This window comes from Leptodactylus fuscus, chromosome 1 (assembly GCF_031893055.1).
Source record: "Leptodactylus fuscus isolate aLepFus1 chromosome 1, aLepFus1.hap2, whole genome shotgun sequence".
Classification (NCBI taxonomy): Eukaryota; Metazoa; Chordata; class Amphibia; order Anura; family Leptodactylidae; genus Leptodactylus; species Leptodactylus fuscus.
The window spans coordinates 211,171,016-211,189,654 of record NC_134265.1 but is presented as its reverse complement, the minus strand read 5'-3'; the positions used below and the strand labels follow the sequence as shown (position 1 = coordinate 211,189,654).

Below are 18,639 nucleotides of genomic sequence, written 5' to 3'. Positions count from 1 at the left end.
CTTCCTCCGCCGTAACAATGTGCCTGAGCTACTGGTGAGAGTGTGGTGCTTATGCAACCACTTTCGTAAGTCTACAGTAGCCACTGCTAGCCTGAAAACCCTCCAGCAGCGCTTACATCTGCCCGAACACCGACTGTTGTGCGACGTCACCACATGCTGGAACTCAACATTCCATATGTTGAACAGGGTGTGTGAGCAGCAGAGATCTTTGAAGGAGTACCATCTCCAAAACCCAAGGGTTCCTCAAAGTCAGCTCCCTCAGTTTGTCAACCATGACTGGCCATGGATGGCAGACTTATGTGAAATCCTACATGTCTTTGAGGAGTCCACCAAGAGGGTCAGCTGTAACGACTAGAGATGAGCGAACAGTGTTCTATCGAACACATGTTCGATCGGATATCAGGCTGTTCGATGTGTTCGATTCGAATCGAACATCACGTGGCAAACTCCAAAAAAATTCGATTCCCCTCCCACCTTCCCTGGCGCTTTTTTTGCACCAATAACAGCGCAGGGGAGGTGGGACAGGAACTACGACACCGGAGGCATCGAAAAAAATCGGAAAAAGTCATTGGCTGCCGAAATCAGGTGACCTCCATTTTAGACGAATAGTGGATTTCAAATCCGGGTCATATGAGAATGTGAACTTTGTGACTATGAGACAGGGATAGCTGTACAGGCAGAGATAGCTAGGGATAACCTTTATTTAGGTAGGAATGTTATTAAAAATAACTTTTTGGGGCTCTATCGGGTGTGTAATTGTGATTTTTGTGACATAAACTTTTTCCAATAGGAATGCATTGGACCAATCAGTACGGAACTCGACCAATCAGCGCTGGCTCTGCTGGAGGAGGCGGAGTCACACACATTCAGCTCTACTTCATCGGGCTAATAGAATGCATTGGCCAGCGCTGATTGGCCAGAGTATGGAATTCGACCAATCAGCACTGGCTCTGCTGGAGGAGGCGGAGTCTAAGATCGCTCCACACCAGTCTCCATTCAGGTCCGACCTTAGACTCCGCCTCCTCCGGCAGAGCCAGCGCTGATTGGCCGAAGGCTGGCCAATGCATTCCTATGCGAATGCAGAGACTTAGCAGTGCTGAGCCAGTTCTGCTCAACTACACATCTGATGCACACTCGGCTCTGCTACATCTGATGCACACTCGGCTCTGCTGCTGCATCATATGTAGCAGAGCCGAGTGTGCATCAGATGTAGCAGAGCCGAGTGTGCATCAGATGTAGCAGAGCCGAGTGTGCACACTCGGCTCTGCTACATCAGATGTAGCAATCTGATGTAGCAGAGCCGAGGGTGCACTAGAACCCCTGTGCAAACTCAGCTCACGCTAATAGAATGCATTGGCCAGCGCTGATTGGCCAATGCATTCTATTAGCCCGATGAAGTAGAGCTGAATGTGTGTGCTAATCACACACATTCAACTCTACTTCATCGGGCTAATAGAATGCATTGGCCAGCGCTGATTGGCCAGAGTACGGAATTCGACCAATCAGCGCTGGCTCTGCTGGAGGAGGCGGAGTCTAAGATCGCTCCACACCAGTCTCCATTCAGGTCCGACCTTAGACTCCGCCTCCTCCGGCAGAGCCAGCGCTGATTGGCCGAAGGCTGACCAATGCATTCCTATGCGAATGCAGAGACTTAGCAGTGCTGAGCCAGTTCTGCTCAACTACACATCTGATGTAGCAGAGCCGAGTGTGCATCAGATGTGTAGTTGAGCAGAACTGGCTCAGCACTGCTAAGTCTCTGCATTCGCATAGGAATGCATTGGCCAGCCTTCGGCCAAACAGCGCTGGCTCTGCCGGAGGAGGCGGAGTCTAAGGTCGGACCTGAATGGAGACTGGTGTGGAGCGATCTTAGACTCCGCCTCCTCCAGCATGCAGGGTTCCTCTGTCCGCTTGAGAAGTCGGACATCTTCTCTTGCGGACAGGGAAGGACGGGCACGGAGTGCAAAAGAACGCACCCGATGCCCATTAAAGTGAATGACAGGTGTCACGGACACATCTAGTGTCCGCTCCTAGTGTCCGTGACAGATTTTGAGCGGACACTAGGAGCGGACACTACATGTCGGACACCGACGGTAGTGTGAACGCCCCCTTAGCTCTGAGAATTTTTCCTGCCTAACAGAAGCTAAATCCTCTCTAGCCCTCAGCAGACTGTCTCTCCCTGTCTAACTCCAAGCCGCAAATGACACGAACATGGCTGCCACTATTCTTATAAATCCGAGGTCATCTGATTTAGCCAGCTAATGACGTTTTCCTATTTTTTTCGATGCCTACCTTTTCCTGCTTCCTGTCCCACCTCCCCTGCAGTTATTGGTGCAAAAAAAAGCACCAGAGAAGGTGCGAGGGGATACGAATTTTTGCTGTTTTACCGCATGGTATCGGAATCAAATATCTCGAATACCTTAATATTTGCTCATCTCTACCCATAACTCTTTTTTTTTTTTCCGCTCTTCAGACCCGTATGAGGTCTTAATGTTTGCGAGACAAATTTTTCTTCATGGTGCTACCATTATTTATTCTGTACAATGGGAAGCTGGAAAAAAATTCAGAATGGGATTTGAAGAAAAAGTGCATTTGTGCGACTTTCTTATGGGCTTTGTTTTTACGGCGTTCACAGTGCAGCCAAAATGACATGTCACCTGTAGTCTATGTTTCGGTACGATTCCGGGGATACCAAATTTATATAGTTTTATTTACGTTTTAATAAAAATCCAAAATTGTGCCAAAAATTTTTTTTCTAAAAGTCGCCATCTTCTGACACCCATAACTTTTTTATACTTTCCGTGTATGGGAATATATAGGGTGTCCTTTTTTTTCGTGGCCGGGTGTACATTTTTAGTTACCGTATATACTTGAGGGTAAGCCGACTTTTTCAGCACATTTTTCATGCTGAAAAAGCTCTCCTTGGCTTATACGTGAGTCAGGGTCCACGGAGCACAGAAAACTGGAAGGGGGAGGTCCTTTAGTGCTACTTCTCTGTGATTGGCTTCTCATGAGGTCACGTGACTGTGATGTCATCAAAGGTCCTGTAGCCACTGGTATGTTACATCTGCAGATAAGGTTGAGTCTAAATCCTAGTAGCTCTGCCCACACCAGAGTCCAATCACATGGTCATGACGTCATCAGAGGTCCTTTAGCACACTAGGATTTAGCATCTACCCTGCAGATGAGTGGCCAGGATTCATTGTGTCTTATGGAAGATGTCTGTTGTATGGAGGAGAGGAAGCTACAGTAAAGTGAAACACACAAGTACCTTCCTTTAGTTACTCTACCTATTAATGTCAGGCATTTGGGGTTATTAATTTAGTGTCAGTAACTCCATGTGCCTCACATTAATAACAGTTACCTGTGTGGCCCATATAAGGGTTACTAATGAAGGACCTTAATTATGAAGATGCCTAATTATTACCTCCATATGTCCCACATATCAGTAACTCTTATGTGAGGCGCACAGGGGGTTAATGTGAGGGACCTGATGGGGTTAATTGCTATTACTATGATCCCCATGGAGTTACTAAGCTGCAATGCACATGACCAGACTTTTTATCTGCAATGATGGATTTCCCCCCTCGGCTTATACTCGAGTCAATACGTTTTCCCAGTTTTTGTGGTAAAATTAGGGGTCTCGGCTTATACTCAAGTATATACGGTATACCATTTTGGGGAAATATTTTTATAGATTTGTAGAGCGGTCGTTTTCAGACACAGGGATACCCAACATGCATGTGTTTCACAGTATTTAAGTACTTTTATATGTGTTCTAGGGAAAAAAAAAATATATATATATATTTATAGCAAAATGGCGGCACCCATGCGCCGCTGGGAAAATGGCGCCATGCCGGAGGGGTTAATGCCCCCGATCGGTGCGGCCACCGGCCGGGGGCATTAGCTCTGGGTGTCTACTTTATAAAACATGAACACCCGGCATCCGCCGTACTAGTACGGAGGATGTGGGGAAGGGGGTTAAAGGACTTTCCAGGAGTTAAATGTAGATGACCTATCCTTATGATAGGTCATCAATATTTGGTTGCTGGGATTCAGCTTGAAAGATGAGTAAAGTCACATTCATTCATCATGTGACTTATTTGTACTTCAGTCCCATTCAAGTGAAAGGGACTGGGCTGCAATACTAAGCATAGCCCCTACGCAATGTACAGCAACGTGCATGGCATTCAGTAAAGAGACTGCAGCATCGGCCCTACAGTCTTTTAAAACAGCTGATCATCTGAGTCAAACTCATATATTTTGTTTCTTTTTCTCCTATATTTTGCTCATGTCTGTAGAAATTTTAGTTTGGTTATTTCCAAGACAATTAATGAGCAGGGCTATGAAGATGGTTGTGACACGGGAAGCTGCGTCAGAAGAGGGCCAAACTGCGCCTGCCATGATAGTCACGGCTTCCGACATTTGCAGCTTTCCGCTCCAGAGTAGGCCCAAATGAATGGGCCTAGTTCGGAGGGTGCTGCTGCGAGGCGGAGCCGGGGCTCAATCAGCCGCAGAATCTGCCTGAAGAAAGGGCAACATGCCACTCACGGAAAAAAGTAAGCTAGCGGTCTACGTAGACCTCTATTGTGAGTGGGCAGATTGTGACGTGGATTCAGCGCCAAAATCCCTGGTGCTCCGTTGTCCGCCGCCAGTAATCATTTGGCCTCATGCTGGCTACTGTTTGCTGGAAATCCTATGGCCCATATGACCACAAGTGTTGCTGGAGAGGAATAGATGACATTACTCACATATGTCACTAGTACCTCACTAACTGCTGTTGAGGCCACTAATTGGTCTCTGTGGTCACATGAAATGCAGGACCCCTGGCAAGAAGTGGGGCCGGGCTAAGATTGAGTGGACACCAGTGGCGAACAACGGAGCTCCGGGGACAGGTATGTTTTGGGTTTTTTTAAATTTAAATAATCAATATTACATCTGCAGGGTCCGATAGCCGGGAACTCTGCGGAGCAACTTTCTCAGGTAATGTTAACAATTCTGGAAGCCATTCACTTGACATACAATGTGTAGCGGTGGGTTTAGGTACTGCAGTAGTGCACATTGTATGACGAGTGAGTTACATGGCTTCTGACCTGTTATTACCTATAGCCATGCTGTCTTGGTACAGCTAATCTGCAGAAGTCCTGGCTGTTAGATATTGATGGCCTATCCTAAGGATATCCTAGAATCAATTCGACTGGGGGGCCCTAGACATCACAGTCCGACACTGTTTGGGAGGCATTTTAGACCTGACTATACTCTCTCTTAAATTGGTGTCAGGATGTAATTCTCAAACTTCCTTATTAGCTATAGGTAATTAATCCTATTTAGCAATACAAGGTCAGTTTACATCCAATAGTTTTATTAACCAACAGTCTAAAATCTACATACACCAAATAGAACAAAAAAGTCTTAAAAACACGGCCTCTGTCTAATAGGATGTTATTTATAATCGCTACACTAGGGACATAATATGTTTCTTTATGTAGCCTCCACCTATTTATCCACATTACACTTTTTGGCAAAAATGGATTTTAAAGCTGACCACCAGGTTTCCATCCCTTGTCCAGTTTCGCTAGGGCTGAGGACGGAGACCCGGTGGAATGTACACACTAGACACCGAGCGCAAATGTGAACATCCCCTTACTGTTCTGCATATTGTTGTTTATATTGGCATTTTATAATATTTTAGGACACTTGCCTGGCTTACTATATTTTTATTTTGTAATTGACCTACTAGATCTGCAAGAAGAATTCTATGTATTGGACAGTGACGCACTTAACAGGTTAACCGACTTGCAAAAGTATCATGATTCTTTGTTAAGTGGAGAGCCCTTAATCGCCACTCTTGACCGACAACCACAGATCTTTATGCCATCTGTTAAAGCTGCAACATTTGACCTGCCTGCTGATTTTTATAACTTGACAATAGAAGAAATCAGACTAGAACAAAAGTTAAGGTCAGTGATCAGTATTTGAAAACTTAGTCACTTTCCTTTTAACTATTTTTGTATAAATACTACAAACGAATATAAGAAATTTTGTAATACATCTTATCAGAAAAAATGCCTCTTTCCCCAGTTATCTGACTTCTTTCCTCTACCCCACATTTCATAAATCAATCACTTATTCTGAATTCACTGCTAAATCTATCTTACGAGATAAGACAGACAATCCGCTCTCAGAGGAAGCAGATGACATACTATACAATTTACATAACTCTTTAAAATCTTGTTGTGGGACCCTTCAAATGTAGAAGCACAAAACCCAAAAAAAAGGAAATATACCACGATATACAAACCAAAGAAATGTTTTATTTAAATAATCATAATAGAAATACACAGATATATATTGTGAGGGTGTCGACCTAGAAGGCACTGTAAAATGACCCATAAGCAGGGTTAAAAAAGACCTTTACCACACCCGTCCCTGGGCCCAACTCCAGAGAGAGAGAGAGCTACAGCATTAGGATACTGTTGGCAACCTGCAGAAAACAGGTAGACTATGGACAAATTGGAGACAGACTATTGGACTGTGTCATAAGGACTAAAATCTATAAGGGACTTGGTTGAGCTTAGTGTGAGGCAGACTGCTGAAGAGAAAACTTACTAAAGTATCTTGCCCTCAGAAGGTAGTCTGTTTTGTTTTCATTCTTCCAATCATTTACAAGCTGAATAAAGCCATTATTTTGGATTGCCATTATTAGCTACAATTCTGTTTATTTGGCACCTAGCACCACAAACTTTTCTGTTGAGTCCAGGAAGCTGCTACCCATCATACTAAACCACTCATAACTTGAAGTTCTTGGGCCCAACTGTAAAATTTGTAATGGGGCCTCATTTCTATATCGTGTCGTTTAGGATAGTAATACATTTTATTTGGCAGTGGGACCTGTAGGGGTTCAGGGCCAGTACCTGTACATCTCCTGTAGATGGGCTCCTGTAAGTGAGAAAAGAGATGAAAGAAGTTTAATCCGTCATAGACCTGACCACTGAACCTAAATAGTGCTTATGGGCCCCCTAAATCTTCTGGGCCTGTGTGTCTTGTATAATATGGATATTTTACTTTCATTTTTTTTTCCTTTTATGAGTCAGGTTCCATTCTGCCCTTAGAAGTCTATGAAGGGGGGAAGAGAAGAGAGAAACAAACATGCACACAGACATGCTGTTATAGCTAATAGTTTTCTATCTCACCCTTTGTGTTTTATTCACATCAGTATTCCATTCCATTATATATCCACTAGGTTAGAGAAAGCTAATAATTATTAGTTATAATTAAAGGGATTCTACCATTAAATTTTTTTTTTTTTTTTTTTTTTGTGGCTAAGACGTCAGAATAGCCTTTAGAAAGGCTATTCGTCTCTTACCTTTAGACGTGGTCTCTGCTGCGCCGTTCCTTAAATACCAGTTTTTACCGGTATGCAAATGAGTTCTCTCGCAGCAATCGAGGCATCCCCACCACTGCCAGAGAATTGTCTCCAGCGCCGCCTCTTTCTTCGTCCGCAGTGTCATCTTCAATGTCTTCTTCCGGCGCAGGCTCGTAACTTCTAGGTGTTGGGCCTTGAGCAGAGCAGACTGCGCAGGCGCACAGGCCACGGGAAAATGGCCGCTTGCACAGTATTGTTAGCGGACAAAGAATGAGGCGGCGCTGGAGACAATTCTCTGGCAGAGGTGGGGACGTTCCCATCGCTGTTTGTGCGCTGGGGCCCACCCCCATCGCTGCGAGAGAACTCATTTGCATACCGGTAAAAATCAGTATTTCTAAGGAACGGCGCAGCGGAGACCACTTCTAAAGGTAGGAGACAAATAGCCTTTCTAAAGGCTATTCCGACATCTTATCCACAAAAAAAAGGTTTTAATGGTAGAATCCCTTTAATGATAATTAGAGAGTGCATGTATTTTCCGTATACAACTGTTACGCAGACCTGTGTCCCTCCATGATGAAAGGCTACATATAAAACCCTGTGTAGTCTGGTCCTGCAGGTATACTTCCATACACTTGTCCTTTACTACTTGTTTTTATACTTTGGGTAGCTTAGCAAGGTGTAGGATATACACGAAATGGATTGTTACTGCACATGCCATTATAATCTGGGTCTGCCTAGCAGCTGTATGACTTGCCCCCAAAGCAGACGACAATTCTGAATAATGCCTTGGTATCTTAAATGATGACTTTATTACTTTATTAACCCCTTAGGGACACAGCCTAAAAGCACCTTGAAAATATGGTCTTCTTTTTCAAAACTGACGTGTCACTTTATAAGGCAATAACTTACCAAAGTGAGTTCAGATTTTTTTGTGACACATTGTACTTCATTTATGTTGTAAACGTTGATCAATATTCTTGTATTTATGTATTAAAAAAATAGGAAATTTGAAAAATATGAAATGATCTGCTTTTCAAACATATATGTTCAGTCCACCCAAATGCATTAATACACATTATCCACCATTTCTCTGCTTTATATTGGCTTCATCTTTTAATCTATTTTGGATTTTAGAAGGCTTTTTCCAGATTTACACAAAAAGTTCCCAAAACCATTTGTTAGGGACCACCTCAGTTCTGAAGAGAATTTTAAAGGCCTATATATTAGAATCCCCCCAAATCACCCCATTTTTAAAACTGCACCCCTCAAATAATTCAAAACGGCAATTGGGAAATTTAACCCTTTGAGCATTTCATAGAAATTAAAACAATATGGAGGTAAAATTTAGATATACAATTTTTTTTTTTTTTTTTATTAATATGTTTATTTAGCTCTAAAATGAACACATTCACAAGAGGTTAGTTTCAGTTACAGAATCCTTAAAGTACCAGCACTATGGAAATCCTCCAAAGCTGACCTCATTTTAGAAACTACACCCCCTCAAGGAATTTTGAGCCAAAGTGCTTCTCAAAAATTAATGTACAAAGTGAAAACTATTTTTTTTTTTTTTCATAAAAGAAATATGCCATCTCAGTGCCCAATACATTACATTCACTTTGTGTCATCAGAGACGAGCACTCCTACAACTTTTAAGTTTGTTATTCTGGGTACAAGAAGTTACATATGTGGGCGTAAACTACTGTGTGGGAAAGAGCATTGAACCATATTGTTTTTGCAGAGCCCTGGAGGTGCCAGTAATTTGGAATTACCCAAGAAGTGACCCAATTTTATAAGGCAACTTAAGGGTCTCTGCAAATGTGACATGATGTCTAATGACTAACAGTCTAAATCTGCATTCCAAAAGCACATAGCGCTCCTTCACATCTGCTCCCTGTTTTGTGCCGAAACAGCTGTTTATAATAATAATAATAATAATAATAATAAATTTTATTTCTATAGCGCCAACATATTCCGCAGGACTGTACAATTTGTAGGGTTCAAATACAGACAGATACATAACAAAGAAAGTCATTTCACACAATGGGACTGAGGGCCCTGCTTGCAAGAGCTTACAATCTATGAGGTAGAGGGGGTGACACAAGAGGTAGCAGGGGCGGCATTGCTTATACAGTATTCAGACAATTTTGTAATCAAGGTTACTGTCATTACACAAACAAAACTTTATGAGCCGTCCTGTAACATGTGAGTGGTGTCCTGTAACCTGTGGATGGAGCTTGGACAAATAAAGTTAGCCTGAAAAGACATCATATCATGTGGGGTAATGTGGGAGCGGGGACAGAGGAAGGTTAAATTTTGAGGATTCTAATTATAGTACGGAAGGGTTTACGTTAGAAATTGTGATAGGCCTGTCTGAAAAGATGTATCTTTAGTTTGCGTTTGAAACTGTAGAAATTGGGAGTTAATCTGATTGTCCGGGGTAGAGAATTCCAGAGAAGTGATGCAACTCGGGAGAAGTCTTGTATACGAGCGTGGGAGGTTCTGATAATAGAGGATGTAAGTCTTAGGTCATTGAGTGAGCGGAGAGAACGGGTTGGGCGGTAAACAGAGATGAGGGAGGAAATGTATGGAGGTGCAGCATTATGGAGAGCCTTGTGGATGAGAGTGATAACTTTATATTTTATTCTATAATGAATAGGCAGCCAATGTAGCGACTGGCACAGACCCGAGGCATCGCTGTAGTGTCTAGACTGATAGATGAGCCTGGCCGATGCATTCAGAATAGATTGTAGAGGGGAGAGTTTAGTGAGGGGAAGACCGATTAGTAAGGAGTTACAGTAGTCAAGGCGAGAATGAATCAGAGAGACAATAAGTGTCTTTAGTGTATCTCTGGTGAGGAAAGGACGTATTTTGGAGATGTTTTTGAGGTGGAGGTGACATGAACGTGCGAGTGATTCAGTATGAGGGGTGAAGGAAAGATCTGCGTCAAACATGACCCCGAGGCAGCGGGCCTGCTGCCTAGGAGTTATAGTAAGGCCTGAGACTGCAATGGATATATCAGGGACAGATCTATTAGATGGTGGAAACAGTTTATGCCCACATTTATGTTACTGTTGTATCCTGGATAACATACTTAACAATGCCATATATAGTTAAAAAGTGCTGTTTGGACGCAGAAGGGAAGGAATTCTATTTTGGCTTTTGGAAAACTGGCTTTTAGATATCATGCCACTTTTGCAGGGTGACTGAATTGACAGTAATGTGGGATTTGCAGACACGTGACCCCATTTTGGAAACTACACCGTCAAGGGATAGCTAGCATTTTTAACGCTTGAGTATTGCATTACTTTTATTTCCAGAAATGAATGCGCAGCTGATAATGAAAAGTGAAAATGGCATTTTTTCCAGATTCACTCTATTTCATTGCCCGATAAGTTGAGTCCAGCTCGTCTCAGCAGAGACACATACTCCAAAAAACTGTTAAGTGGGAATCCCGGGCACAACAGCTGTTGGAGCATTTGTCTCTGATACAAGCTGGGCACAACATATTACTGTACCCCTAGATAAATTCCTACAAAGGTGTTGTTTCCAAAATGGGGCCACGTGTCAGGAGATTCCACTTTGCTGGCATTTCAGGATCACTGCAACAGTGGAAGCCCCTAGGGAGTGACCCAATTTTTAAAACTGCACCCCTCAAAGAATTTATCAAGCATTAGTTTCCTAGTCGTGAATGTACAGCGGATGATAATAAGTGAATATGTAAGATGTGGAAGTACATTGGTAACAACAAATTCCCTACCATTTTCCCAGTAGCTCCTAGGATTGGGGGGGGGGGTCACTTCAGGTGTATTTTTCCTCATAAGCTCTAAGTATGTGGTGATACCCTGATCTAGCTCGCACAGATCATACATTTCCTTCCTGCCGCAGCCAGTGAGGTTCAAGTGATTTGGAGATTTTTTTTGTCTTCACCTTGTGCAATCTATATTTTTTAAAATTTTATGTGATTTTTGCGGCATGAGATGCACTTTTTAATGACACCACTTTGGGGGTGCCTATAACGTTTATTTTCTTAACTTTTTTTTTGGTGGATTTAAAAAAATAACAAAAACACCAATTATGGCATTTTTTTAATTACATTTTTTGCCGCACATCAAAAGTAACATGTTACCCATATTCTGTGGGTCGGTTTTCTATGTGTTACTAATTTTGAAGAACAAAAATCCATTTGGGGGCATGAATTGTTTTTGCATCGCCATTTTCTGAAATGCATAACATTTATTTTTCAGTTGACCATTTGTTGATGGATCATTTCTTGTGGGGTGAGCTATGCTCTCTATTGGTACTGTTTTAGGGAACATATGACTTTTTGACCACCTTTTTGTGAGACCAGATGGCAAAAAATCATTACTTCTGGCTTTTCTTTTTTTTTTTTAAACAACACATACCGGTAGGTTAAATGATTTTTCAGTTTTATTGTACTGATTTTTTGATTATTTTTTTTCCGTTCATATTAAATAAGAAAGGGGCATTTTTGAGGATTTATACATTTTATAATTTTTGTTTTTATACTTTATTATTATTATTATTATTATTATTATTATTATTATTATTAGATTTTTTTTTTTTTTTTTTATTTTTATTTTTTACTTTATGTCCCACTAAAAGCAGCAATGCTGGGAACCTGCCGATGTCTGTTCTACACAGGCCCAGTCTAACTTCCCTGCTGACATTTTTGCTGGACATGACTGAGGGACCGTCAGCTCATCGCAAGTATTCCCACGGTGCATATATGTCCTATGGCCAGGAACTGTGTCCTTATTCAAGATTCTTTGCCTAAATTTTTAAAAATGCTCCCCTCAAAGAATTTATCAAAGGGTGTAGTGAGCATTAGTCTCCCAGATGTGAATGCAAAGTAACACGGTAATAAGTGAATATGTAAGCTATGGAAGTACTTTGGGAACAACAAATTTCCTACTATTTTCCCAATAGCTCCTAAGATTGGGAGGTCACTTCTTGGGTATTTTCGCTCATAAATTCTAATTCGGTGGTGATACTCTAATATAGCTTGAACAGTTTATATAGTCCCTTCCTACCGCAGCCAGCTTTGTTCTAATGATTTGGCGATTTGAGGGTTTTTTCTGGTTTGGTAGCCATATGAGGGCTTATTTTTCATGGCCTGAGATGCATTTTGTAACAGCGCAATTTTTGGGCGCCTATAACATTGACTAAATTTTATTGGCTGATGAAATGAACATCAATTCTGACATTGGTTTTTACCATTTTTTAGTGCATAATTAACATGTTACTGATTATCCTATGGTATGGTACAATTACATCAATAGGTAATTTTTCATTTTTTTTTCGTTACTAATTTTGCAGAACAAAAACTTACGGTATCTGGAGACGTAAATTAATTTTTCTCAGATCGCCATCTTCTGAGATGCGTAACATTTTTTTTTTTTTTTTTGGGTTGACAGTGTTGGTTTAGAATTTATTTATGTGAGGTGAGCTGTGCTTTTTATTGGTACTATTTTGGGGAACATATGCCTTTTTGATCAGTTTTTATAGCATATTTTGTGAGGCGAGATGGCAAAACATCATTACATGAATTGCGGTTTTTTTTTCCATTTTTGTTTTTTATGATGTTCACCATGTTAGGTTACATAATATTTAAATTTAATTGTACAGGTTGTTACAGACATGTCAATATGAAACATCTTTTTTATAATTTATTTATGCTTTTTTTTTTTATATATATAATTCATTTCATGTAGTCAAGGAGCATTTTTGGGGCTTTATTCATGTATTAATTTATTTATTTTTTTAACACACTTCATTTATTTTTACACTTTTTTTTATTTTTATTTTTTAATTTATGTCCAGACACATAGGCTGATAGGTTGACATCCTCTCATTGTATCAGGATCAACCAGGGATCCTGAAAATACATATCGGTATCCACCAAACTCACCGCAAGGGGGCTGATGAAGGGCATTAAATTAGCAGAAACCTCTTAGATTCCGTGGTCATGCTTGACCATGGCTTCTCAGATCAGGGGTGCTGGTGTACCTGCAGACACCCACTAGGACTTAGAGCAGGCGTGAGGCTTACGCCATAATAGTACTGTGGTGTTCCCTTTAGACCCATGCGGTCGTGCCTAGGTTGTAAAAGAAACATTCCTCAAAATATACAATTAATATGTACAGTGGCAGAGCTGTAGCTAGGCTTTTTTTCACCTGGGGAAAAAGTTCAGTTACCTACCCATGCTTTTTATTTAAATGCCTAAAAGTGGTTTGCACCAGCCCCCAAACGCCCCTTTCTAGTAGCGCTTCCCTAGGTAACCCTTTGGAACTATAGATAAATAATATTACAATATCTATTTTCACCTTTTTCCTCATGGTGTGAAGTACCTTCCATATCTTATTGCCTTGGCCATCAGCAGCTGTGAGATAATAGACACACTTTCTTATCCCCCACCTTCTTTACCTGGAGATCCTGTTGGGTTGAGTAGAGTCTAAACCCGTTAAAGTGTTACTGCAGAGTATTTGAGAGTATTAACCCTTAAGTACTATCATGGTGCCTATCATACACCACTATCATACACATATCATTATGATAGACACCATTATAGTACTTAAGGGTTAACAGAGTAATTTTTGCATTGCGAGTGTTAATATAATGATGTGTATCACTTCAGGGAGGTTTTTTCTTTTTTTTCTTGATTCGGGAATAACCACTTTTAAATCAATATATATATATATATATATATATATATATATATATATATATATATAACAAAAAAAACTTTTCATCATAGAACAGAAAAGTTAAAGCAAGACTCCATGCTGAAGACTAAAGAAATGCGGGAGCGGGAAGAAAAACAAGAACGAAAGAAATATAAATATACTTTTGTCAGGATTAGATTTCCAGATGGCTATGTATTACAAGGTGAGATAATCTTAAACTTTAGTAGGTTGTATGCTCTTAACAGGAAAATAAAGAATTTGGCAAATATTTACATCAATGCGTTGAACTTTTTTTTTTTTTTTCTAATAAATCAGAAGTCTCTTGTGAGAACAAAAATAAATTCGCTAAATAAATTGTGTACCTAAGTTTTCAACAAACTATGTATGAATCAGTAGTACAGTTTGTCTACATGAGGTTTTAATTTTGGGTAGTATATGACTTATATTCTGCTGGGAGGGACTATCTACTTTGATGTCTCCCATTGTATATAAAAATATATATGCTAAGTCTCACATAGATCTAGAATGCGAGGTCACGCACAAACTCTGTAATATGTTACATCTGAATGATGGCACACCTTTTTATAAGAAAACCAAGATGCTTATTCCTATTCAATCCTTGTTCCCCAAAGCTAGTTGTGGTTCAGGCCTCATTCACAAGTCCAAGTATATAGAGGAATGTGATGACATCAGAGTGCCTTCCATTCCCCCATTGACTTCAATGGGGTGGATTTGGTTCTGATGTCACGGAGCAGGATAGGACCTGGTCTTTAGTCATTGGAATGCTGTATTGCTTCTCATTAGAAGAGCCTTGAGCAGCACAATCAGTAGTGTGCATGAGGCCTTAACCTGACACTGTGTAGCCTATATTCCCTGCCTTCTCTCTAGAGACTTAGATTACGTGTTTTGAATACATGAAGCACACCATCTGAATCACTGGAGAGGAAAAGTTGTGATATGCACACTGCTGCATTTCATGCTGTCAGGCAGCAGGTCAAGAAATAATGTGCAGCCAAGCTAGTACAGTGTGAAAGATTGGGCCCCCAGCCCCAGACAAGCAGCTATGCATGGACTTACTCCTACTGAAGGTCCTATTTCTTCTGCTATTTCAGGTTTATTCTATGGGAAAGAAAGGCTGTCTATTTTGGTTGATTTTATTCGTCAACATCTGCAAAATGACTGGATTCCATTTGAACTCATTGCTCCTTGTGGCCAAAAGTTGGAAAATGAAGCTCTTACGCTTAGTGAGTGTGGTTTGGTGAGTACCAGAGTTGTGTTCCAACATTTAGTTAGGCCAACGCCACATCTGTTTCAGAGGTTCCAATAAAAATTGTGAACAAAAAGTTCTTGCACATAGAACGTTTTTTAATTTAGCAAAATACTGGACATTCTACATCTTTTGAGTCTGTTGGTGTCAATCATTTTAATCATCCAACATTAGGTATAGGTATGCACCTGTAACTGAGCTGAACAACAGAAGAGAGCATTGATGTTATTATTTGGTGTATTGAACAACTTTTCAGGAATTTATTATCATTAACATCATCATCATTTTATTTGATCTGAATGGGCTCATGTGCTGCTTCCAGTTGGAACAGAATATGATAACCAGGTAGTTAACTAAAGTAACACTAAAGCTAGTTGTGTCTGCAGATTGTGTTTTTTGTTTGTTTTTTTAAAATTTCATTATTAGAAAAAGCACAATAAAACACAGGAAAAAACTGCACCCCCTCCCCCCCGCCAAGATTAAAAACTAACGTGCAGGGCCAGGCCACCAGTGAGTTCAGTGAGCTATACTTTTTACTGGCTAAACAGCAACCCACAGCGAGTAACAAATAGCAGCTAGTAATAAATGTTTTACTTAAAGTGGGACTCAGCCTAACGTGCAATCAGAGCCTCTGTATGTAGTATTACCCTTCATATTATGTTGTCAAAAGCAACATGTAGTAGGCAGATAAAAAGTTAGTAGGCATGTAAGAGGCAGAAAAAAAATAGTGTTGCCCTTAGTCTATGAAGTTTTCAATATGGATGATTCAAAAACTGCTTTTAAAATCGTGATTAAACCTTGCACATGTAAGAGCAACCTTAATTAAAAAACGGACTTCATCCTTATGCAGCACGGCTGGAATTAATGTAGGGGATAGGAAAACGGTAAGGGCATGGCCAGTCAAAATAGCAACAACACTGTACCAAAGCCCTGCCCCCCACTATGCTCAGTGGTCACACATTTCTGCTGTTAAGACATTTTTAGCTGCACAATCTCACTGCAATGGGGAACTGGGCTGGCAAAGTGCAAATGCCATACTGCTCTATGAGGAGATCTCTTGTTCTAATAGCATGTTAGTGTGAGTTCTACAATTCTTTGATTAATAATGTAGCATCTCCAGACTCTTTAGTTTAGGCTTATTTACATTTATTGTCCTTGTGAACTCTTTACAGTTAACATCTCATGATTATGTCAAATCTTTTTAACACTACACATTGCAGAGAAGCTGTGGGGTTTTTTTTTATCTCTTTTGTTCCAAAATTATAATGCGTGTGTGTGTGTGTGTATATATATATATATATATATATATATATATATATATATATAATTTTTTTTGTTAAATTTTACATGTACTTATGAATATTAATAATTGCAGGTTCCAACCGCATTGTTAACATTCCGTTGGGATGAAGGAATCTTGGCTGATATGGAGAATACTGATGGATATAAAACAGAAAGTGTGCTGAAACAAGACTTGCTTTCCTCTGCAAAAACTTTCACATAGATATCTTCTATAACCATTCCCAAAGTTTTAAAATGAAAAGCATATGCTTTCCCACCTATTTTCCTGGAGAGTAAAGAGATACATATTTCTATGTTATTGTTACTGAAACGTCTCTTAGCTACTGGTGTACAATAAAAATAACATATTTATATACAATGTATTCTTCAGCAAAATTGTGCTGGTTTCATAGACATCTATAGATAATCTGAGGATTCTCGGACCATAAGGTATAGACCTGGCCACTAGGAGGTTGACACTAGGAATATCAAAAGAAGTCTGTTCTGCCTTCAGTGAATAGCCTCTTTACAAACACTGTGCTAGTCAGTTTTAACCTAGTGTCCGTAGGAGGCATACACGACCTGACTCGGGTCTTTCTGTCTTACATCGTTTTTATTTTTCTTTCAGGTGTAGGGTGCATTTTCCACCCCAAAATCCACAAATGTCCACAAGATCCACATAAAAACTATGCAAATATACATGAAGTGTATCTTCAGATATAAACAACTTTTCATAAATGAATAATGCATATATGAAACTTTGTAATATATGTTATTAAGGATAAATGATTCCTTCCTCATTTATTAAGCTGTTGCCCTGCTCCTTATCTGCAATATGATTGCTTATTTATATTATATCGGGCTCCTTATTCAGCCTCACACTTACAAAGCTATGTAGCAGAGAGGGGTTGAATAAGGCTGAGTTCACACAGGGTATTTTCCGCCTGAAAATCCTGACCCAAAGAAACGTCTCCCTTTGAAATCAATGGGAGCTGGTCAGTTCTTTTTTCCGGGAGCTGTTTGTTTCTATTAGGAGCTGTTAGGCCCATTCATTTGGGCCTAATCTGGAGCGGAGTGCATGACTGAATGCTAGTCCACTGCATTGGCATCCAGTCGCAGCTACCCGTATTTTGATCCGGAAACTGAGTCGGCCTCCGCCTCAAATTCCGGATGGAAAAAATCCTGTGTGAACCCTGCCTAAGATTCTCCTGATTGCTGGTTAATTGATTTATTGCTAACAGCCTCTTATATACAACCTAGCAGTATTAAAAAGCATGGAATAATAGAGTGCAACAGCAGCAATTACTTGAGTATCTTTTGTATCCTGGTATCTCCTCCCTCTCTGTACATCACATCTGTCTGTCCTACCCTCCTTGATCCTGCATTTGTTGACTTACTGCCACCTTTTCTCAGCCCCAATATTAGCTCCACACTTCAGGCAGGGTAACTAACTATTTCAAGATTCTGAACAAAATTAGAAACTATGAATTACTCAAATTAATTTAATAAATGCAATGAATTTGATTAATTGCCTAGTCCTGCTTTGTAATATATCTTTTCAGAGAACATTTTCCTTCACAACTTATCTAGCGAATCCCATCCACACATTGCAGAAAAATAAATTGAGCGATTTTTGTAATCATAGAATGTTAATTATACCTACCGTATATGGAAATGCTGGCAGTTTCCAAATAGGTATAATTGAAAGTCAGCAGAATTTTCCTCTGTAGACGGTCTGTGAAAAGCCCTGCAGGAAAAAACAGGTTTTTTTCTCCAACGCTTTTATGCTGCAGTCCACCACGTAAGGTCTTAGCCTTAATGACCAAACCAGACTTTGAAAATTTAACGTGTTACTTTATCGGAGTGTATCTCCTGTAATTTTTTGCACATTCAGTTGATTCAAACATTGGCTCAATTTATGATTAGTTAGTGCAAACTTAGACAGTCTTTCTGAAAAATGAACCAGATTTATCACAGTGACTTATGCTGGATGTAGTCTAAATTCTATTACCGTATTTTTCGGA

General features: G+C 40.2%; 1 protein-coding gene across 1 annotated transcript in view; it reads left to right on the top strand.

Annotated features, from left to right (window-relative positions):
• The window catches only part of UBXN6 (UBX domain protein 6), a 38,111-nt gene extending 19,712 nt beyond the window's left edge, over positions 1-18,399 (top strand). Inside the window, exons 8-11 of the mRNA XM_075283564.1 lie at positions 5,738-5,957; positions 14,139-14,269; positions 15,180-15,325; positions 16,710-18,399. Of these exons, the coding sequence (XP_075139665.1) occupies positions 5,738-5,957; positions 14,139-14,269; positions 15,180-15,325; positions 16,710-16,838 (626 nt within the window). The 3' untranslated portion in view covers positions 16,839-18,399. The remainder of the gene's footprint in view (positions 1-5,737; positions 5,958-14,138; positions 14,270-15,179; positions 15,326-16,709) is intronic.
• The last annotated feature ends 240 nt before the right edge of the window (positions 18,400-18,639 follow it).